Genomic DNA, 24,413 nt, shown 5'->3' with positions numbered 1-24,413 from the left:
CGCATTGTTACAATTACTATTTAAAATTTGTTTAAAATTCAAAAAAGGGCAGGAAAAAAGCACATCCATCACTCAAATTCAACAATATTAGATGTCAAAACAGCAGGGGCGGATGGACACCAGAATACTATTTTCTATGCATTTACAGATAGCATGAACTTAATTTCAAGGTCTAACACGACCCTTCATAACTTGGGTCAAGTTCATAACATATATGAACTTGACAGTGACTTAATACTATCACACACGGTGCGACACTCACAGGGGCTGAGTGAGAGCTATGGAAGAGGCCCTTTACTTCTATACATTTTGGCAAATTACACTGCTACTTAATCAAGCCTGTTGGGAGCCCTTCTAACTGCCCGAAGAGCCAAGCGATCGTTCTGGTTGCTCAACCCTATACTATAACCAGGTCCAGCAATGATGGCAGTGCTGCCGACCGAGGGGAAACACTGGAGCAACTCAACTTTTAACCTTGTAGAAAGAGGAAAGCATTTGTTATGTGAAACGACGCTGTTCATTTTAATTTCAAACAATGTCATTTTCTAAAAGAAAAATATTCACTTGGTGTCACTATGCTCAAGAGCTGTCACTTGCTGTAACCACATACTGAAGTCAGTACTAAGTTTTTAGTGCAATCCCACTGTCAGATCAACTAACGTTATCTTATTTTATGCTCAGAAAGAATGCTGTCTGAAGTAACGTCAGTAACCATATTCATCACTAGCTCAATTTCACCTAAATTCCAAAAAATAAAAATCAAAGTAATAAAAAAATAATATTCAATTTTCCACCCAATTTGGATTCTGGTAGAATCTTTAGAATTGCAAAGATCGTGCTAAAAAATATTACTTACTGTGAAATCACACCAACAAAGTTAAAAAGACACAAATCAAACATAATATAATGCCACGGCTGCTTCTTTACTGATTAAATAACTTAAATGATATTTTAAATGTCTGTGTTTTGTAAGATGCCAAATGACTTTTACAACCATATTTTTAGTTCACATGAACTTAAAAAAAGAGTTATTCGCAAATGTCCACTTGCATTAGTTGTGCAGCCACTGAAGAGAAGTATTTCCCAGAATTCATCATTTAATTCAATTTGTAAAAATGAATTCAGCTCATGGGAGTCTCTTCCACTCACACGTTAGAATTTACCAAATGACCAACACACATGAATATCTTCGAAGTTACTTTTTATTTTTAGAGGATCTATCCATTGCCCTCTCCCTTGCATATCCACTCTACTACCAGTATTCTTCCTCCCCGTGTCACAATCCTGATGTGACAGTCTCCTTTACATGCCTTAAGACTGGCATCACCTCTTCTCTCCTGAACGGCATCGGTGCGTGGGGCACCAGAAAAACTTTCAGCCTGTGCAAAATCCAACTGAAAGTAAGGGAATTGATTTGAGAAGGAAGAAGCAACTTCACATTATAAAAAGAAATATAATCATAAAAGGCTTATAATGTTTCCTATGCTAACCATGGTTACCGTTTTCCCTTGAAAGACTTCAAAAGTTCAAGCACTTACATGTTGGGAAAGGATGAATTGAAATTAATTGGAAACCAAATATATACTGGAAAGAAAACACTGGATGAATTAACACAGCACAAGTTACAGAAACTCAGAATTTAGTGCATATTCCACAAATGTTTACACAGGCAAGGAGTGTTACTGCTGAATCAATACCTTTTCTTCCTACTTCTTCACCAGACAATGCATTTGTTGAAAAACATTGAAAAACAATATTTTCATGAGTACAAACTAAAATCGTTAGGAATTTAGCCTCAAAATAGGCATTGTCGATGTCAATGTAAGACTACTAGGCAGCAAAAAGACAGGTAGTACTATGCCAACTGGCCCCTAAGAGTTAATTCTCTAGATGAACAGCCTTTGTGTGCAGGACAATACGCAGGTCATTTCACTCTCAAACTAGACTAGCTAGCTATTGTCACGTACAGTAAGACTGTTCCGGTGTTACCACTCGCTGTCCATTTTTATCACGCCTATTGTGTAGAATGGGATGAATATAAAGCTAAAATAGGCTTTCACCAAGCGTAGGGGTATATGGATATCTGCTGTGCAAAGGCCTATACAGACAACCATCTGGAAGGGAACCTGACTTTCAAAATGTCAGATCCTATGTTACTATTATATTTTCAAAGTTCTCCCTTATTAAACAGGTATAATATGAAATTCCTACAGCTAGCTGATTTATTACCATGCACAACAAAGACAGTTAGGTTGCAGTGAATTTTTAAAGTCTGTATTATTTCAGAATACAAAACATAATCTGGTTACACTGAAAGCAAAATATACATTATCAATGAATCAAAAATATTTTGGTAGGTTGTACTGAATGTAATTGAATTTTGAACACTGTCTGACCAGGATGGCACAGCGCTATTTGAGATCTGTATCTCACAATTCTCATTGAATTCTCTACTAGCTCAGCTGTCTGCAGACAGCGTTTCTGACAGTGACTGCAGTCGTGCAAATTCCATGAAGTATGTGACCCACTCATAAGTGAGACCACAGCTCATTCAAGGAGACATGGTTTGGGTAAGAAATCCAGCTGAGAGAAGAGAATGCAGTTTTAGTTTAGTTCTAATACTGTAAAAAACAAAAACAAAAAAAAAAAAAACAAAAACAAAAAAAAAAAAAAAAAAACCACAAAAAAACCCCCCAACATATAATTTTCCGGAAAAAAAAGGTCAATTTTTTCCTGCAGACTGCATTTCTGTCAAGAAGTAACGTTGAAGAGAAATACCTGACTCTCTACAGATCATTATATACATGAAAATCTGTACTTAAAGACTTGATCTGCATAGGTAAATTAGAAACGAACACTGTTTTAGACAAGGATATATTTCCATCCTAACTGTGAGCACTGAGCATGCTAATTTTGGAAGGTTTTTTTGTAGAACAGGTAAAATTGTATCATAGGGTGTAAAAACCATCTGACAAAATCACAGTGGCATTGTCTATCTTAAAGCTGGCTTTTCCTTAAGTTTGAATACACAAACTCAAATAAAATGCATTTTAAGTCTTTTTTTTTTGTGGTATTTTTTTCACCTGAAGAGGAAAAAAAGTAAAAACAAACTCTATTGTGTAAATTACTACTTATTTTGTAGTTTATTTCAGTCACAAGGTTTGTTAGTGCTACAGGCAAAGGAGAGATCTGGGGGTCACATTCATTGCAACATCCCCACCACTGAAAACTGATAAAAAGAACTGACCAGAAATTTCCTTAATTTATGCTTTCGATTCATTGATTCCCTCGCATAGCTTCCTTCTCAAAAGCAGGAAACTTATTACATAAACTCCTCATTTGCTACTGCACCTTGAGCTGTTCTTCAAAACACTTCTAGTTCCTTCTACGTTTCTCTTTATTGTCTGCTGTAATTTATGTTCCTGCTTAAAGCTCCCCTGAAGCTGGGCCACAACAAAATTCAGTGAAGTATCAAAGAAATCAAGACAAAGCCTCTACTGTGTGCCAGACAGAGCATGTATCAAAGTAAGCTTAAAAAAAATTGAAGTTTAGAGAAGAAAAACAAGCTCTATTAAGTCAGCAGAGCACATAGTGCCATACAAATAACTCCTGAGAGCCAGGAGTACAAAGTATAAAAAAAACCCCAACCCTTAACTTTGGCCACATCAGCCGGAATGCTGAAAAAATCAGCCAGACAAAATGAAGTTGACTCATTAGAGTTGGCTGGAAGATGCATGGAAACAATGTCAGGGCAAGGGCAGATTCAACACAGGCACCACTTTCTGAGGTACGCCGCTTGCATGGCAATGAGCAAACGAGGAGCATGCTGGAAGGTTCTCATCAGTTCATTAATTAAGGAGGGAAAATTTATGTTGAACTGCTGCTAGTAGCAAGCAAAAATTTTTCTTTCACTACCTTCTGTATCCAGGTAAACAGGATTCTTCTCCACAAAGCTGTAAGCCGGGCATGCGCAAGCAGAACTAGGATGATGCGGAAAAAACAAGCGCCAGAACTGAGGGATACAGTAAAAAATGGTGACGTGCCTGCAGCCTCATAGCAGCATAGTACTGACATCACAGGATGACCATGATGCTTTGATGCTGCTTCATAAATTGTAAGGAAACTATGGGATCATATTGACAAATTATTCAAATTCTCTGGACCTTTATATAATAATCTAACAACTCTGGTTTCTTGAAATAAAAACCCCAAAACCCAACGCCCAAAACCTATCACTTTTTAATGTGACAATGTTATCCTAGTGCCACCTCATATAGACTTTTTGAAGTTAAATTACCACATATTTTAGTCCCATTTGGCATCAGTACAAATTTTCACCAGAAATGCTTTCCTGAAATTAGTTGCTGAAGTGTTCTCCAGGTACACGAAAACTAATGCACTAGGGACCACGCTACTTTTCAGGTGGCCAGAGCTTTGTAGTGGAGCTGCTTAGACCTTCTCGTTAACACTTTCCGCTTAGCTCCCAAAGAAGACTGAGAAGTTTTTAAACAAAATAAAAAGATGAACGATAAACCAGGATAATTAGCTAACCTTTTTATTAAAAATATTAACCATTTGAACAACAACAACAACAAAAGTTACTTGAAGAGACACTTCAATTGCTGTTCTTTAGTCTCAGTACAACCCTCCCACTGCCCGCTGTACCTTTGCAGGGCAGATGGGAACTGCAGAGTGCTACCTGGTCCAAGAAAGGGCTCTCCATCACTGGCCAGCCAGAGGTCTCCATTTCCTACTCTACCACAGGCTCGTTGGATCTGTTCTTCAGCCATGGGCTCCCAGGCTGCTGCTGTCACCTTCCCTCCTTCACCTCACTCCAGCCCCTTCAACCTCTGAATGTCCCTCTCCCTCTCCTTCATAATGCTCGGGAGCTCTAGAAAGGAGGCCAATTGCTCCTTGTCCTCCTCCTCCCTTTTTAAGGGAGCGTAACTCAGCTGGGAAAAAAAAAGAACAGAACCAAGAGCAAACGCTGTCCTTCACACTAAGATAGACCCAACGGCTGTCCACACCAACATTCCACCTCCAACAGCAAGAACCTAGTGAGAACACATGAACAAAACAAAATCTACTGTCCATTTCTCTTGTATGCCCTCTCCCTCGCTTCCTGCTGGCCTTGGCTTGCAGACTTTCTGAAAACACATCGCCAGTGGTACTACCTCCTGATCAATTCTTTTGGCATCCTAATGCTCCCACGGCCAAGACTTAAAATGAGAAACGAACCTTGTTTTGTTTGTTTTCCACTGGCTATCTGATAATGCTATTTCACAACCCCTTAGATCTGGTATTGAGGGAAACTAATCATTCCCTATTAACTTTCCTCATGCTATTTTATGATCTTTTAGAGCTCAACAACCTTTTTCCCCATTCTATCCCTCTCTCTCCAGCTGAAAGTCACATTCTATTCAATCATGCCACTTAAGGAAGCTTTTCGTGTCACATTTTCTTTTGCGCCTATACTAATTCCACTAGAACCTTATTGGAGAGGTTCACCAGAACAGGACATACTCCTCAACTTCTGGATGCAGCATCCTGACATAATTATAGTTCTTGTATTTCCTCATCTATGCACTGTAATTCCCATATCAGCCTGACTTTTTGGATCCAAACTAAGCACTGACCTGACAACTGATTAAAAAAAAAAAAAAAGACATTTTCGGATACTTACAGTATTTCTAAGACCTCTTTCTGTGTTGCCGCCATGCAATTCAGAACCCCTCATTACATATATAAACTTAAGGCTGTTTTGCATCATGACTGTTTTATGCTTTGGAGCACTGAATTTTATTTGCTGCGTATTCAGTTCAGTCACTCAATAACACAAGATTCTTCTGCAGCTCTTCACATTCCGTGTTCATTTTTGCTACACTGAAAGTCATCACTCAAACCTTTTAATCTCATTCTTTTTTTCCAGATAACATGAGTATATTGGAAAAACACAGGTCACAGCAGAAATCTCACTAGGACGCTACCGGTAAAATAAAAAAAAACCAATCCCCAAGTATTCACTCTGCTCTTCGTTTTCTATCTTCAAGTTCGATAGTAACTGAAGAACCTTCCTATATGAGCTTAGGTTTTTCAGGAGTCTTTGATGAGGGACGTTACTAAACTAATTTTAGAAATCCAAGCAGACTCATCAGTGCCAATATAGCTCACCTCCTACTCAACGATTCCTTCAAAGAACTCATATTTGTGAGCTACACTTCTCCCTAAGAAAGAAATGTTAACTCTTTGCCCACTAGTAGTCTGTTCTTTACAGTGGTTTCTGACAACACACCCATTACCAACTCAAGCTTGCAGGTATGCAGATCAGTAGTTTCTCCTAAACTTTTCTTTTTCCTTAAAAAGTGGCATCACACCTGCCACCTTCCGTAACTTGCATACTGAGGCCATTTTAAACACAGAATACACATCTTGATCTTTGTCTGACAATCACAAGTGGCTGTCATAACCAGAAGGACGTCAACATGTAACGGATCTTGCAGGGAAAACTACATACATCCACACAAATTTGGTAAGCAAAGCAGATGTCTGTCCGGTGGAAGAGCAAACAAAAAAATAAAATAAAAAATTTACTGAACTTTCTTCAGTTTGAATTCTATAGTTTGACAACATATCATTATGTTTAACAGACAACAAATAAAGGAAGATACGTCAGGAAGCAAGCGGAAACGGGCCGGTGAAGAACTGCAGGGATTAGTGGCTTGTGCAGAAGGGAAGTTTTGACTAAGAAGCCATCCTTGCTGCATTGCTGCAAGGAGGGAACCTGCCACAGAGGAACTTCAGGATCCATGAACAAACAAGAAACTACCAGCTGACAAACTGAGACTTTTGACAGAAGGACTATAATTTGCATGACTACAGTTTTAGGTATCCAGATCTCACAATCACTCCAGTAAATGACAGCTCTTTTAGGCTGTTGTCTGTTCTTTCTTTAACACCAAAGGGGTCATACCTCAATCCTACCAACTGCTGCTGAAGACGAGAGGGTGGAAGAGGTTTTGACAGGTCAGTCATTTCATACTCAAGTTGCTTTCAAACACTTGGGTGAATAGAATTTATTTCTGACATTTCACTATATCTGTTTTATCCCCTTGTTCTATAAGCTTTATTGTTGACACTTAAATTCAAGACAGGGACACTGAGATGTTCTCTGCTTAGTAGGGACATAACCCTAAGATCTATACGAGCAATTACTGTGGAAATATTGCATCACCACATTGGTTTTGGTTCATGAAGCAATTATAATAGACTATGTTATATCTGACTTGACCTCTTAGCAGAAATAACAACATACCAGATAACTCAAATCACTTGGAAATCAGATTTCCAGGGACAGTTCTGGAAGTGATGCTAATACTCTGATATGTAACTGGATGTACAAAGAAATGTCTACCATACTAAATTCAAGATTCAAATACAAACTTCTCAAGTTATACTGCAGTTTGCTTACTATGTGTAGCCTATTTACTACAGCAATCCCAGATCAAATACATCTATTTTAACATACGCATTTCTCTTCTGTGTACTGAATGCTTTGCTTTCATAGCTTAACATAATTTTTAAATTATTTTTTTTATTTCTGTATGCCTTGGTGAAACATTTTACTATGTGTGATACCAACTAAAAACCAACCAAGGAAAAAGGGGAATAGCAAGATGAAGCTAAAAACACTCTCCCTTTGGAAAGAGACGGGAAAATCCTGTTATCTGACACAGAAAGTGTCCCCAGCAAAATGTATAATTTCCTGTACCTTAGAAGAAAAACTGTTGTTAGATTTCTGAAGATGTGATTGCAAACATGGGAATCTCTTAAGTGTATTTATCTACTTGAGGAACCTCATTACAGATAGATAGATACACACTACATATGTATACAGCACATGACAAACTGATAAGCTGTATGTATCAGAGGTCTCTGTGAACATGTCAGGCTTCAAATTTTAATTTGCAAGGACGTGGCTTACCAAGATACATTGAAATAAAAATTCCCATGCCATTTATAAAAACATGTCCTAGCACCTTCTATGCTTTACAATAAGGATCATCAAACACCAATGATCAGAGACAGCTGATCAGAATAAAGTAGGTTTTCAAGGTTGAATACTATGAAGTGGTAGCTAAGCAGATTGTAAGACCATAAAACGGCGTTTGGTGAGTTAAAAGAAAACGTGATCACTGCTTACCTAATCAAGGAGACACCTGATAAAAGTAGTCATACATTCTGAAAGAGAGAACCCCTCAGTAGCCATTTTAAAGTAAAACTGAAAATTCAGGCAAGGGGCATAAAGGATGCCAATAGCATCTGAAATCTTATGTCACTACAAGTGTAAACGTCTAAAAAAAATTACGTGATTCAGCCACTGGTATACCTGATGGAAAGGACCAGCACTCTTTTTTTTTTTTTCCTAACTATTACAGCTTACTTCCACACAAGGCTGACAAAGAGCTCACGTCCAAAAAGCATAACAGAGCACCAAAGCACTGCAAGCCAGCTAGTTCCTGAACATTCTGAACATCAATCTTCTGTTTTTATAAACAAATGTATGCTAACAAAGTCCAAGCTGGAAGCAGTATATTTTTCAGATTCCCTCTTTTTAATGAGACAAATGAGCTACTGTAACTGTTAAGTTGCCATCTTGCTAGTAAGTCTGCTAGGCCGGCTAAGGATTCGTATATTCATCCCTTTAAATAGTCATAGAAATATATTACAGGAAGTCATATTTGCAGATAAAATAAAATGCAACTTAATAATATTTAATTACAAAACCACACTCAGTTCTAATAAGATACAATCTTCTCATATTCTCACAAATAGATCATGACAGGAACAAGACGAAAAACAGGCACATCACATTTTTACCTTTAATTCTGTTAATTTGAGTATCAATAAATCAACCTCGCAAAGTATGCAGAACACTGCAGTACATCTGGAATAATGTATTCTATAGGCGTAAAATCTCTTTTGCAACCACATTTGATTATCTTAGCTTAACATTGTACAAAAGTAAAAATCCTCAAAATACCTTAGCACTTGCTTTTTTATTTAGCCAAAATCCATTCCAATCCAACATAATAGCATCACAAGGTTTATTACCTAATTAGTGGAAGAAACCCACAAACAGCATCCATGTCAAAAATAAACCACTCTTTGGACCTGCACTGGACATCATAGTAACTAGCTTTCTAGGACTTTGTCTTTTAAACCTGAATTCCTTATAACAAACAAACAAACAAACAAAATGACAACCCAAAAATCCAAGGAAAATTATTAAAACTAAAACCTTTATATGAGGACAACAATCTGCCAAAAAACCACCCTCCACAAAACAAAAACCTGTAAAAAATCTCATGAATAAGCAGCTCGTGATTTTCTGAGAACAAGAGTTTAACCATTACCTTGTTTCTTTACAGTATATATTTAGCTGGTTAGAACATTTCTCAAAAAATTTCAAGAAATCTGCATCAGTTCTACTGACAGTCTTCCTGTTTTATTATCGACACGTGTGAACACAATACAGAGGACATTAAGCCGGAAAATCATATCTGGAGTATAATTTTAAGTATATTATACAAAGATAAAAGAGAGAACGCTATGCCCACAGAGCACCGCATATAATAAAAATGGCTTTCTTACACAAGATAAGACACATTACTCATCTACTGCAAAATCCAAGCACTCAGAGAGTGAGTGTGGAAATCAAGCATGACGTTACTCTTTTGCTACTTCTTGAGTACTTGAAGTTTATTACACATACCTATTTCCGCCAAAATTTTACATGGGGAAAAATGCTGACATGAGTTAGCTATGACAAAAAAAAAAAAAAAAAAAAGCCATACTTAGCAGAAAAATACTTGGCTTGTAAACAAGAAAAAGAACCAGGCAGGAGAGTCTGACAAAAAGTCAGACTGCACAAAGTAGTATAGCTGACGTTGGACTGCTTTTTGTCTCTTCAGGAATTTTGCAGGCTTTGAATTCAAATAAAACTATGTTCATTTTTTTCCTAAATCTGTACGTAGCCTGTGTTTTATGCAGTTACTGTTACTATCTACATCTAGACACTGAAACAGTTTTTCTTCATTTATGGGCCAACATCATTATTTCATCGACCATCAAACAGCATATTTGTTGATTTAGACACAAGATTTTATCATACTGAACTGCTGTATTTCATCTGACAGTAAGCCAACAGTAACAACTGAATTTCCCAAGTTAGTCATAATACTCCGAGGGATTTTTTTTGTTTGAACAGTTAATCCCTAGGACAACACAAATTAAAAAACAAAGTGGACACTGTTTTACTAATCATTTTGGCACCCCTGTTACCGCATTTATCTTTGTTTACCCATTATGTTGCTTTCTGGTCAGCAAATGAACAGCTTTTACTTTTAAATATGAAATTTAGCTTTAACCATGAAGCATTCAGACATTGTTCTTATATAGGTCAGTAGTAGTTTATAATAAATGCATGTGCAAGATGAGCTCATGTTAAGCTTTTAATTCCAGTATGAGCACCTTACATTTCTGAAATGGAGCGATTACAAAGATGAGGCATACTTACACAACATTTTAACACTACTACTTCCAAAACAAATTTCTTTAAAATGCCCTTTCTAACTATTGCCTTTCACAGACAACTAAAGAACATAAGGCCAAAGAAGAGACACAAGCAAACACCTTAGCAGTCCAAAGGACCGCTGTGAGATGTCTCTGCACTAGCCCACAGATCAAAATTCATGGTGCAAGAACACTGATGTTTGCCACAGAACCCCAGCTTGTCTTCTCCACTCCTGCTCCCCTTCTCCCACTAATATTTGGGATTTTACTTGGTGGGAGGGGCTGCTAGGTCTCTGTGACACTTACATGCTCCCAAAGGATCGTTTTTCCAAAATACTTGGGAGTTTTAACTGCTTATATGGTAGCCAAAGGGCTTTCGGTCTCCCTGCTCTAGTTCTTCTAATTACTTTTCTTGTAATTATCCCTAATTATGACACTGGAACAATACAAACCATGCATTTTCTCTCAGTGGAACAAAGCCACCGCATACGTCCTCCAAAAGCTTGCAAAACTAAAATTATCTCCTGACTAAAGAGAATCCTGCAATGATCCCCATCAAACTTCACTCCCAGACTCCACTCAGACTCCAAGATCATTCCCATACCATCCTTCAGGTTCAAGTCAAGTCAAAGCTAGGTTTCAACCCTTTCCAAACACATCTGAAACAAAGAGGTGAAAGAAACAGCCTCTTGGTTCAAGTGCAGGAGCAACCACTCCTGAGGAATACAGCTGATTAGGATTTCTTCATAGAATATGGATTAAAAAAAATACCAAATTAATCTGAACAATCTCCTCTCCACGCATGAAGAGAAACATATTGAGCTTGATATTTGAGTTGCAAGGTTTTTTTTAAGGATAAATCCCTTAGATCCAGAATGGCATTTCAGGAGAGAAAAAAATGCGACCTCTACACTGAATATGCTCATAAGCACTCCTCCGTGCAGTGCAATAGAGCCACTTTCCATTTGGTGGTCTGCCAGGTTTGAAGTAAAGACAGAAAGCTGTTCCACATCCCAAATTAATGCCCTAGAGACCAGCTTATACAGCTGGTCTGTCTCTAGGTCAGTGGAAATTTAATTATTTGCACAAATGCTAGAAAAAAGGGGTAAAAAAGAGAAAAAAAAAAAAAAAGAAAAAAAGAAAAAACTGAACAGGGACAAAGAAAGGAAAAAAAGACATTTTCACTCTTTCAAACTATAAGATCATCTCTCCTATTCTTCCCTTATTTTAGGCTGTAATGACAGGGAGGGAAGAGGAGTTACTGACAAATTTGTTATATTATCTTAAGAAAAACAGCATAAATGATAGAACTAGCTTTCAGATATATAACTGAGCAAGCACACTTTTTTTTTTTTACCACAGCAGCTAATGCCAAGCACTGTTTTAAATAGCTGGTATAAAGGACTATAATTTCATTTCAATTTAGGTAGCACAGCCATTTTCATTTTACACTGCAATGCGAGGATTAAATGTATCTGAAAAATTTGTGCTTCTTTCAAGTCTTGTAACTAGTGACAGTGCTTCAGAACACAAGCAAATTTTTCTTCTTACAGTGAATATACAGGTCACAAGCCACATGCTGGCGGAAAAGGAAGTTCAGTTCAAAGTATTCTTAATTGCTATATTCATCAGATTACCACATTATAAAAAATAAAGATCAGTGATAAAGGAACAGCAGGTCTGTGATATGAAGATCGGAAAGCAAGGAGATGGGCATACAAATGTTGTTTAGTATTTAGAATACGCCTACCCTGTACAGGAGTACTTACAGAGACCACCGATTTCTGAGCCGCATTATCTAAGGTACCAAAAGCAGCCTGATTTTGCTGGCTGTTAGCAAAAAAACGCAGGATTTGTCAGCTTAGAAAGAACACCACAGTAATGCAGCTATAATGCTTGTGAAATTCTGTGTTGTTCAGTGTCATAGATCACAAGAATGCAGCTGTGTACGTACCTTCCTACTGATCAAAATCCATCTAAATTCCAGCTGAGCCTAGTGTTTCCCCTTGGACAGGTGGCTCTGAAGGCCTACACCTAGCCAATAAACACCAGATGGACAGATCTGGGTGAAATTATTAAGTATGAATTCAGGCTTTGGGAGAGGCTGGAGAACTTGTGGTCTTATTTTAAAATTCACTTTTCTTTTGGGGAGGTTAAACATTGTAACTGTAGTAAACCCCAAAATTTTTAAACTTACCTTAAAACACTGAAAACCTCCAGTCTCTCCCATGTTTTCAAAAGCTGAACAATACTTGCTTTGTCAAACTACGTCAGCAGACTGGTCTTCCTGCTGCTAAGTACAGCAGTGCTAACACAGTAGTGCTTATCATGACACACCAGAAAGAGAAGCTATGAAAAATGGACACTGTTTCTAAAAAACTGTTTTGAAATATTTCCATTTTCAAAATTTAAAAAAGAATAATAAAAAAAAATTCTTCACTAAGTAGATTTGATAGTTTTCCCTTACACAGCCTGCAAAAGGACTTCTGTGGGAATCTAAAAGCACACAAAACTTGTTAAGCAACTACCAGTCCACGACACAAAAGGCAGTAAAAGAAACACTGATGAGCACAGGCATAGAGCTTGCAATACCTTCATATTAGATGCCTCGGTTTCCAGTTTTGTTAGGTGATTTGAGTTATCCTCTAGCTCTTGCCGAAGATTGGAGTTCTCCATCTTTAATGCCTCAACTTGCTTCAACAACTGATCATATGAAGCTGCGGCCATCCTGGGCTACCCTCAGCCCTAAAAAAAGTAAGAGAAAACATTAAATTTAAACATTTTAGAAAAAAAAAATTGTCTAACCATAAAATTATCTCTCTGTCCTTCCCATTTACCATTCAACTTTTTAAACATCTAATTTAAATCCATTACACCAAACTATTAATGCCTAGAACTAACGTCAGTTCAAAGACTTTTTTTGGTGGGCTTCCATTTGATACACATGATTAAGCAAACGGAAGAAATTCATTAACAATTGCATTAGGTATTAGGGTAAGACAAAATACATGAAAGAAAATCATAGCATCATAAAAAGCATCCTTACTTCAGCATTTCAATTCTAACACTGAGAAACTATGCAGATAATAGACTATATTTAACCATTTTTGGATAGATAACAAGCACTGTCAACCATACCTAAAAGATGCTGACTGCCTACATATTTTATGAAACAAAAGATAGTCACAGATGTTCAAAATTCCTAGGAAGAGCACAAACTGAAGGAAATGTTGTATGAAAGGCAAACAGTAAATACTGAGGACTTTTAAAAGGCAACATCAAATGTAGTAGTAATCAAGCGTTTTGTAAAAATACCCTCCCAGGCATAAAGATTAAAAATTTCAACACAAGAAAGGTCATATTGCATGGTAAAATAAAAAGATAAAAGGCTATTCTTGATATCTAGATATCCCATATTATTTTGGGTAATATAACAGTCCTCGAATGCCATCACAATTATTCAGGTATTACAATGGAGAAAGAAACAAATACTCCAATTTAAATTAAGAAATTCAACTTGTTTCCCACTTTCCAAACCAAAAATCATCAGTTGTTCATCTAGCAACGTGAGTTAACTAATACATGGCTAACCGTGTTTGAAGCTGTTTACAGTTGAAGCTATGAATTTGCTATTCATCAGCCATTCAAGGGAATATAAGGAAGCCTAGCACTTCATATGTGTACAAGTTACCCTTCCAAAGTCATTGCGGGAATTTCCTAAGTATGCGGCCTGTAACTCAAAGGGAAGAAAAAAAAAAAACTTACTTATGGGCCAACATTCCCTTTCACCTTTACTGCAGCACTTTGGAAAAGATGAAACAATTAAAAGCTCTTATTTAGCACTTTCTGTGTATCCTCTCACTAGGCCTTTGACCTTACTGCTTGTGTAACTCCTTATGTAATCAACTTTGCTCTTCCAAATCTTAATTAAACTATCCATCCCACTAAAAAATAGGAAAAATTATTCAAAAAGGTTTTAGTTCCCCAATACAAATTTTGAAAACTGTGTTCAATCTTTCTACATTTAAACTCAACAAAATGTAAAGAAAATACACCATTGAAGACAGGAACAATAACAAAAGCTGTAGTGCATTTGACACGGCTAGCTTATTTCCTTTTCAAGAAGCAAGTCTGCATGGCCTAAGCACCTGTCATCATCAAAGACAGGAGAAGGAGGCAGCCTGCCACTTACGGAATTATGATTTCCATGATGTTACCAATAAGCTGAAGACAAAAAATCCCTAACAAGTTTCTGTTTCAAAATTTGGTCATGCTTTACTGGAGACCTCATTTTTAGAGAAATTAAGGCAATCTGAATCAGCTGCTCTGTTCTGTGAGTTCTGTGCTTTTATCACTGGGCTGCTTCACCTAAAAGGTGGAGAGCTGTCACAGAGACTTGTAACAAAACAAAACAAAACAAAAAAAAAAAATCAAAAAGGGCACACTGCTTCTGTTCCATTTCATGTACGGCTGGATTTTTTTTAGAAAGTAACCGCTTCTATTCTTATTAATAAAACTAACAGCTGTAGTTCACATTTCTTTTCAGAACATACACTACATGGACAATTCCACACAAGCCCAAGGAAAGGCAGACGGAAGTGAAAACAATTTTACATTATCTGCCACAAATTAGTATTGTGTTGTAATATTGGTAGAATCTGTTTGTTTCAACAAGTATACCACACATTTATTAATTTACTTCTAATTTACAGAAACTAATGCGTGCCATGTATTTGACATGCATTTTGATTCTAGCTAGAATCTCTTTTTATCCCATCATTTTAATTAACGATCAGTATGAAAGAACAGGTAGTGATAAAAAAAAGTAATAAAGGTTTCCCATTTTCTGTCCACACTAAGGAATTCTCATGCGCAGATTTGGAATGAAAAACAATTAGCCACATTAACAAGATGCATACACACAACAAAGAAAATGGAGAAAACTGAACAAGGGGGAGGAGCTACAGTAGAAAGACAGCAACTGCACAGCTCTGATATTTTAAATGCAAAATAAGCTGAAGTGTGCTTATGTTAAATGAGTAAGGATCCATTTTCTGAAGGGGAGGTTTGGTTTGACTTCCCTCCCTCCTGATCTAAGTTCCTAAGCTTTCCTTTGTGTATTTCATTTTCATAACATGGAAGTAGGACACCACCACTAAGAGACAGCATTCTGCCTCACACTAGGAGTCGCTTCCCGGTTTATTCAAATGTCAAAACTTTACTCTGTGGATTTTCAGATAAAAAAAACAACATTTGAGTTAGCTGATTACCACAAGCTGGGTAATCCAAAACATCTTCATTTTTATGTTAAACAGATGCCCAAACGGGCAATAAGCGACACCACCCCAGGCAGAAACTCACTCCTGCCGGTTTGGCATCCGGAGGAGCCGGGCTGCCTGACTGCAGCTCTGCCAGCCGCGGAGCCACTGGTCGGAATCGCAGCAATGCCTGGCAGCTGCTCTCCGCTGCCAGGGCATTCACATCGACACCTCAGAATTTGGCAACAATTTTAAAGAGAACCTCTTAGGGGGGGGTTAAGAAAAAAAAAAAAAAAAAGCCTACATCCTACCTTGGGAGCATGGCGAGGTTTGGTCAAAGTGTGCTTGCAGTCAGTACATCCGCACTGAAAACCGGACCGAAGGCAGCCAGTCTCACGTTAGCAATATGCTGTGAGCCACCTAAGCATCTGCTTCTACTAGCAATGCTGCCACGCCACCGGCTGAGGCTTCTGGACTTCTTGGGGGAACGCAGATGCATACCTACATCCCTGGCCCTCCAAGATAATTCTCCTTTTTCCTGCCTGTGAAGGAAGGACTACTATTTAAGTCAAAGTAAAGCATTTTTTAGTAAATATAATAAAAAAGTATAGTACTTTTTAGAAATAATGGGTCTCACCAACCCCAGCTGCACCGAGGTGTTTGACACGGTGCCACATAACCAGCCACGGCTGTAACAGAGATCAGCAGGAAAACTGTACGTGGTAAGGAGCAGCTCAAAGACAAGATGACACCGGGCAGTGCTGCAAGCCAAATTGCTGGGATGGAGGCTGGTTGTTAGCAAAGTTCCCCCAAAAGTAGTCTGTGACAGGTATTTTTAAATGTTTCATTATTGACCTTGGCACAAGAAGTGGCATCAAAACTTCCTCCCATAAATTCAAGAGGGTTCACAAGGCCAGAGGACTACGTGTCATACACGAGGAGTTCGACGGACTGAGAAATGGAGCAGTAGAAACAGGGTGGAATTAAATGAGTATGACAACGTAAGGTCACTCGTGTAGGAATCTCGCCACCTGGAAGCAGCGAGTGGTGAGAAGCAACTGCAGGGCCCCCCGGCACTGCCAACACCAGACCGGCACAAAGAAAGGAAACGCCATCGCCGGAATTATCAAGTCATTTTATAAAGACTCGAGTAAGAAAAGTGAACATACGTGGGCGCAGAGAAAGATACTAAGTGATCAGGGGACTAGAGGGTCTCTCATACGAGAAGAGGCTTGACGAGCAAGCTTTTGCTGCCTCAGCAACAAAGACTGGAACAACACGGATACACTTTGTTATTAGGGAGGGGAAAACACTCAAGAGAGAGAACAATATTTATGTTAAAACACAATACTGACACCGAACAAATGGGTATAAATTGGTCATTTATCAACACAGGCTGGCAGCATCCATTAGAAGTTGTAAATTCAGCAACATCCTTGCCTAGCTCACCGCACAGGAAGGAACTGGACTTAGGGCTTCAGAAATCCAATACCATATTCCTAAACTTCAATACAGAAGAATACTGTATTTATTTTCATTATGTCCAAGATATTTGTATCTTTTTCTCCTGAAATAATAAAATGCCAAAGCATTTCACAAAGGACAGCATTATTGAACTTTAAAATGGGGGAAACAGACACAGGTAATGCATGACCACAAAGCAGCTTAGGCTTCCTGACACTGAACACCGTGACACCTCCCAGGCACTTAGCTTGTAGAGTGAAATCGCAAGGCTCCATTACACACAAGCTGTTCTACGTATATTGAGCTAACACCTTAAAAATTAAAATCTGCCTCTCTTCTGCAAACAGTTTTTTACCAATAGCCTCAAACTAGACACATCAGATCAGAGTTCGGGTCCCAAAACTAATCCTTGGATTTACGCTCCAAATTATTTGAGTACAAAAAAATTACTTAAAAATTTTTTTAAACATAGAATTAGTGGCGTCAATAGAAACTGATTGTATCGATGTACCCCCTTCTTGTTAATTTCTCAGTGGGCAAAACACTTGCCTTGGGGAAGGAGACAAACTCTAGACCCTCTCTTGGCCAGACATTGTTCACAGCCGCGTATCACCTCACGATTACTTCACAGCAGAAGTAACCAGTAACCAGTCAAAAGGAAAGCATGGAAAAGTTTACACATGTCCCAGTAGCCTGAAGCCGTACTACCGCACATACACACACAAACATATTCAAGATTACCAGGGCCAGAATTGGTTGAATCTAGAATAAATGACTCTTCTCCCCACCTCCTCTGTATGAAACCACTAGAGTGGGGGGGACTGGAGAGGAAGGGAAGAGGAACAGCTCTGGCCTCCAACACCCATTTCACATTTTACCCAGTCCCAGGGAAAACGCATGATGCATGCAACAGAACCCACCTTTGTAAAGTTCACTACAGTGCTTCAGTCAAGCTCCCGTTTTCACTCTAACTGCGTTTCCTTTTCGCAGAGCGGTCACCATTCAAAGGGAGGAATGGCGATACCCCTTTCTTGAGATTTACTCCAAGAAATAACCCTCTTGGAATACAGAAACTTTGAAATTTAATTCCCTCATTATAAGAAGTGCCCAAAAGGTAGGTCTCCTACTTCTCTGACCCATATTTCTCATCATTAAGAGGTTTCTTCTCCATCTCCTATCAAAGTAAGGTGAAATGACAACAAGAAATTTCACGCTTTACTGAATCAGCACTTTGCATGAATATACACATCAAAGAAGAATTTCAAGCTGGATATAACTCCTTTACACACTAAAATCAAAATTAATGAGAAGCCTAAATTTATGCAAACATACTGTTAAGATTTAGATATGCATTTTTGTACATTAACAGAACTATACCAGTAACAACTGCCAAGAAATCAGGAATTTAGATGCACTCTTTTTTATCTCAAATCCCAAAAGAAAAAAGGAAAAAAACTGCAATCTTCTCTGAAAACTGAATTTTTTTTATTTATCAGAGCCTTTTTCTTTTAAATCAATAAGCATACATACCCAACATGCCCTAAAGAGGTCCTACTTAAGAACTCCAACAATTTGCAATATATTAATTAAATCTTCTTATGAAAATATTTCAGGCTTCCATTACTATCTTCTTTTCATCCATAAAAGCCATCATTGTTACTAGAGCATCCTATTTTTAAGAAACAACTTTTTTTGAACAAATTAGTCTTAGTCTTTTCAGAACAAAGGCTAAGAATAATCTAAGATATAAAACCATATGTTTTTTCAACAACAGAGACCTGGCACTGTCTATATGTAAAGCTAGATAACGTTTTTAGATAACTACAACCTATTTGTTTCATTTTTAGAACTCTTCAATGGAATAACTATTCTGTCACCCACATTAACTGCCTGAGGGTGATTATTATTTTGGAGTTTTGTTAGCAAATAAGTTGTACGGCTACTTCAGACATCAAACTCAGTGAAGAAAAGGCAAAACTAGTTTCTTCAATAAGGCTCAATCCAAAAAACACCAATGTCAATTAATGCCCCTGTTCATGTAATTGATTTTGGATTACAAACTTCATTGACAGTAGTAAATCAGATGTTCAACTCTCCAATAATCAAACAGAATTTAGCATTCTACCACCACCACCAGTAAGCAGATGCGCTCCTGCACTCTGTAACTGAAGATTTTTCACAATGCAGTTTATCTTCTTAATATAACAACTTGTAATCGTTGAATCTAATCTTCATCAATATCTAGATTATATTATCTAAAATATAATTCTAGAATTGCTTATGAATATCTAGACTACTGAGGTTGGAAAGGACCATCAACTCTGATTTCTTTCTACATGCACAAATTTTACCCAACTCTTTAGTGTTGAGCCCAATACCTTGTCCTTATTATTCTTTACCATTCTGTCAATTCATTCCCATGTGACTAATGGGGAATTGTTGTCTCAAGGGCATAACACACTGAATTCAGGGAGAAAAACAGTCATACCGTCATGAGATTTTTCCAATTAGTTTAGCTTAAATACATTTAAAAACAGGGTTTTTTTTGCAGCAGTAGGTCTAGGGGTTCTGACTTGGAAGGGGTCAGTGCTCGGGCAGGGCAGACTGCCCCTGTGCCTGCCCCCAGCTGTCCTCCCTACCCATCTCCGCAAGGTTCCCACCCAGGGAGGAGGCAAGGGCTCAGCTGCTCAAGCGGCAGCTGCCTCAACCACTGCAGATTACTGCATGACTACCAAGGTAATCTGAAATAGGTGCTGGTTTTACTAGGCTGGGCCATTAACCACAATGGTGCGGCAGCTGTTAACACGGCTATTTCCAAAAGAGGGGCAAGGCTGACAGACAGGGGACAAAAATCCGTCACAGCTGCTCTAAGGTAAGCCAGCCCCACTGACTAACGTCAGCCTTAAATGGACCATTTTCATACAGCTACCTTTATCAGTACACTCATGAGAATAAAGCGAGGGTTTTTTTTGGCCTTTCTTATTTTGAACGTACCAACCCATGTCAATTTGCATTAATTCAATTTCTCTGTTGACTGAATCCCGCATCATACTTTCCATTATTTTGTTTGAAGCTTGTCTTCAGGTTTAATGGTTTATATGTAAATATCCTTCTGCTTGTCCTTTTTCGACTCTGGTAAAATAGCAGCACTCCAAGTGCTGTGTTTAGGAACTTACCAAAAGTGAGTATCAGTAGGCCAGGGACTGTCTTACCCACTTCAGTTTGGGGCAAGCTTTCCAGGCTTGCCGATTTAAAAATGTTTATCCTTCATAGGCATTGTTTAATACACTCCTTTCCTACTCACTGAAAAATACGCCATCGACCCGAGATCGTAAAAGCCTGTTATACTGATTCTTTCCAGACAGAGAAGAAAAATTATATTTCTGCCTTCCGCAGCATCACACTGACCTATGCTATTTCCACCTAGTGATAAGCCTATGCTTTATTAAAATGGCTTTTGTTGCCAGCATATTTAATCCTCCTATCCCTACCTGCATTTAAGAACGAACCCCAAAACTTCTAGTCAGTAGCAGCTAGAAAGCAGCCTGTTTTGTTTGGTTTTTCCTCATCTGGGCTATGTGGGCACACAAATACAACGAGGAGTCTGAAAGTGCTATAAAGCTTTGGGTGTGGTTGGTTAAAGAGAATTAAGAAAATAGTCATTCTATACTGAATGAGAATTGCCTGTGAGTGGAACAGCAGATCTGGTACCTTCTGTTCATGTTCCCATTTGGTCGGCATTAGCACGCTCGGGTCATCAGAGAGACGCAGGAAGGAGCAGAAAACAGCCATCACAGAAAACCGTTCTCCATCAGCTTGTTTTAGCAACAAGGGCTTTGACATGAGAAAGTGAACTGCAAATTACATAACGCTACTCCTTTTAATAAATTTGCAAAAGTGGACATTCAAAAAAATTCACAACAAATTACACCAAATGGTAATCTCTAGATTAGGTACCCTCTGAATTCCTGGGTATTTCATCTGTGTAGAAAAAAAACAAGGGCCAGATGAAAAGCCATTACTGTTATCGGTTATCCTAATAAAACGTGTGAACAGGTTAGTCCCTTTAAAAGGAAGCCACATGATTTTCTCTAAACGTCAGCTGCATCGAGAGGATTTTCTTCTTAGTTTTTCTATCCACTTCCTGCATGATGGTTATCCTTGTGGACAGCTGACTAAAACACTGAAGTGTTCCTATACCTGAGCTTCCTAAATCCTTTCGACTGGGGTGGGGGGGGGGAGGTATGGTAGAGAGGTTTTTTGGTTTTGTTCTTACATAAATGAATTCATAAATTGGCAAGAGCTTTCAATCCACTGTTATATTTTGGGATACCTCCGTAAGTTCAATACTTGGCCTGTATTCATCACCCATAAGCAGAAGCATCATCTGTTGTTCCTAATCAAAACATAACTTGGCTGATGAAGGTTTGAAACAAGAAGCGATCCATGTTCTCCGCATTCCTTAAAAGACCAGGAGGAGAAGGAAAGAGAAGATGATGGTCTGAAGTCTTGGGCTGCCTTCCTCATTACAGGTCACGTATGATGGGGGTCAAGCATGTGTGTGTGACAAACAGAAATGACCCCATGTTCAGGATTTTACTAAAGAATGCTAACAATCAAAACCACATTCCTATTAATACAAAAAAACTGAAATCCAGAAGTCATTATTTCAGGCTATGAACAGTCAAGTTCAGCTTTTATTACACTGCCAAGAAAAAAGCCCCACTTCTTCCTTTATAATTCTGGGTTGGGAAGTTCCTTAGCTGGTTAGTCATGCTGCATTCAGAATACGACTGTGAAAATACGAAACATGATTTGCATTTAAATACTATATTGAACACAAAGTAGTCCAGACATCATTTGAATCATAACTTATATTGGACCAGGGATGATTCACAAGCCTGAACACTCATTCTTCATGATGATCATCTTTGCTATTTGTCGCTAATTGTGTATGCCCTCACTGCTTATGACTTGTTCCTGTTTACTTTCATATTTCACATAATCTTTCAGGGATTCAATTCTAGAAAAGTTTAAGCTATTAAAGAGTCTGAAACAGGTCTTCATTTTCCTATTTTAACTGAAAACACAAATTAAACCCCGAACACTAAATAAATCAGCTTTAATTAAAAAAAAAAAAGAAAAATTACTATTTTATAATTAAGAAATATTTCCCCATACTGGGTGACCTATCAGGGTCATCTTCAGGGTTCCCTTCAGCACTTTTATGGAACAGTAGACCACTTGTCTTGCAGCATCTGTTCACACAGGTCCCGCACGAATTTTGGAAAACCACCAGTGGAGATTTGTCCTTCACTGACAGTAACGTACGGTCACAGCGTGTCATTAGTAGTATAGCCTATTTTAAATAGGGTTTCATTACATCGATGAAGAAATAAATTAATCACATTTCATCAACATAAACATATTACCACCTGAATTAAGACACATATTGATACCTAACTAAGAATTTAGAGACCAAAGTAACCCATGTGCATTTCCAATTTATGCTGTATTAGTCCATGCTGATGATACACTAACAGTGCACTATGACAACACACATCAGAACATTTATCATAACTGAATATTCTAGACAAATGTTTTGGCAAGTATCACGATAGCATTTGAGGGACGATGTTTAGGAAAGTCCACGCTCATAAATAATTCACAGCATTGTATTTAAAAGTGATCTTTTATTCAAGCTGCCATTTTTAAGAATGTGACTACAGCTTCTTACAGGAACAACTCCGCTTGTTACACAAAGCAATACTGATTCTTTTTAAGACTTAAAAAGGTACAGGAAGAAGCATCACCATAATAATCATCATAATCACACTGTGCTTCTGTCACCCTCCTTCCTTTCAGAAAAAAGTAGTGAAAGCACCTCTGCATCTATTGTATCTTCTAATATTTAAGGAACTGTAACGAACATACAAAACGTTACAGGAGAAACATCTAGTATCACCAATTTACCTTTTGAAACCAATTATTCCAAATGGTAAGTCTTCAGCTGATGTTTTAAAATTTAACATCATCCAAAGCCTCTCTCACTGACAGACAGGAAATCTATGATTCTAAAAACAACCGTATATACAGAAAATGTTTTGAGGACATGTTGACTAAAAAGCAGAAATTTAAGCTCAGTGAGTTGGACTTGTCTTCATCAAACCTTTTTTGTGCATCATTGTATTTAACAGAACTGAGAAGGGGAAAAAAAAAAATTTTAACAGTTACTTTGAGTCTCCTGAAAAATACAGAAGAGTCTGGTTCCAGCAACCTACTTTCAGTACATATGCTTACACGCATTTTCAAAGAACTGTAATTTTGACAAAATATTCATAAATCTATTACCTGCATTAGAAGTAACAGAAAAATTAACTAAATAATGAAAAGAGCGTAGAAAGAACAGTAAGGAGCTCTTTCAACAGATCAAACAGCAGAGCACGGAGGTATTTAAAAACTGAAATTGATCTATATTGTATTATTCATGTATGCACAGTAATTTACTGGAAAGACTTCCACGCAAACTAAGAAGCTGCATGTTTCTTGCTACGCCTTTAAAAGGCATCTTTCAGCATATGACTATCCAAATCAAGTCAAAACCAGGCTGCAGTGATCCCTTGCAGAAAACCCTACCAAATGAAAAATGCTCCTTACAGGTCATAGCCGGGGTCCTCCATGTAAGTCAACGGGAAGAATTTTAAACCTTGACCCAAGCAACGAATAGGGTGAAATAATTTGGCAGCACACGTCGTCCTCCAAAAATCGCTGCACATTTTTGCAAAAGCAAGGAGCGTTCTGCTGGCAATGACCTAATTACTAGAATAAAAGCTGCGTATCTGACAAAGGGGAAGAAAGGACCCACTGCTTCATACATAATTTATTAAGATTTCCCACAGCATTCAGGTTAAGTCGCGGACCCGGGCATCTCTTTGTGATGTTAAATAAATTTGTAAGAAGTCAGCGGATCCCCGGGCGCACCGAAGGCGCTCCCGGCCCGGCTCGCCGCCGCCCGGCCTCCCTCCTTCCCTCCCTCCTCCCGTCCCCCCGCCACTCGCCCTTCCCGGCGAGGGGACGCGCTGCGGCAGCGGCGGCACCGCCGCACCCCCCGCCACTAAC

General features: G+C 38.3%; 1 protein-coding gene across 9 annotated transcripts in view; it reads right to left on the bottom strand.

Annotated features, from left to right (window-relative positions):
• Positions 1 to 24,413, bottom strand: part of APC (APC regulator of WNT signaling pathway) — a 99,541-nt gene that overhangs the window by 52,974 nt on the left and 22,154 nt on the right. For all 9 annotated transcript variants that reach the window (XM_074570911.1, XM_074570908.1, XM_074570912.1 and 6 more), the window contains exon 2: positions 13,165 to 13,317. In XM_074570911.1, coding sequence (XP_074427012.1) covers positions 13,165 to 13,299 — 135 coding nt within the window. In that variant the 5' untranslated portion in view covers positions 13,300 to 13,317. The remainder of the gene's footprint in view (positions 1 to 13,164; positions 13,318 to 24,413) is intronic.

Source organism: Larus michahellis, chromosome Z (assembly GCF_964199755.1).
Source record: "Larus michahellis chromosome Z, bLarMic1.1, whole genome shotgun sequence".
NCBI lineage: Eukaryota > Metazoa > Chordata > Aves > Charadriiformes > Laridae > Larus > Larus michahellis.
Note: the sequence above shows the minus strand (reverse complement) of the source record. Positions and strands in the feature narration are given on the sequence as shown.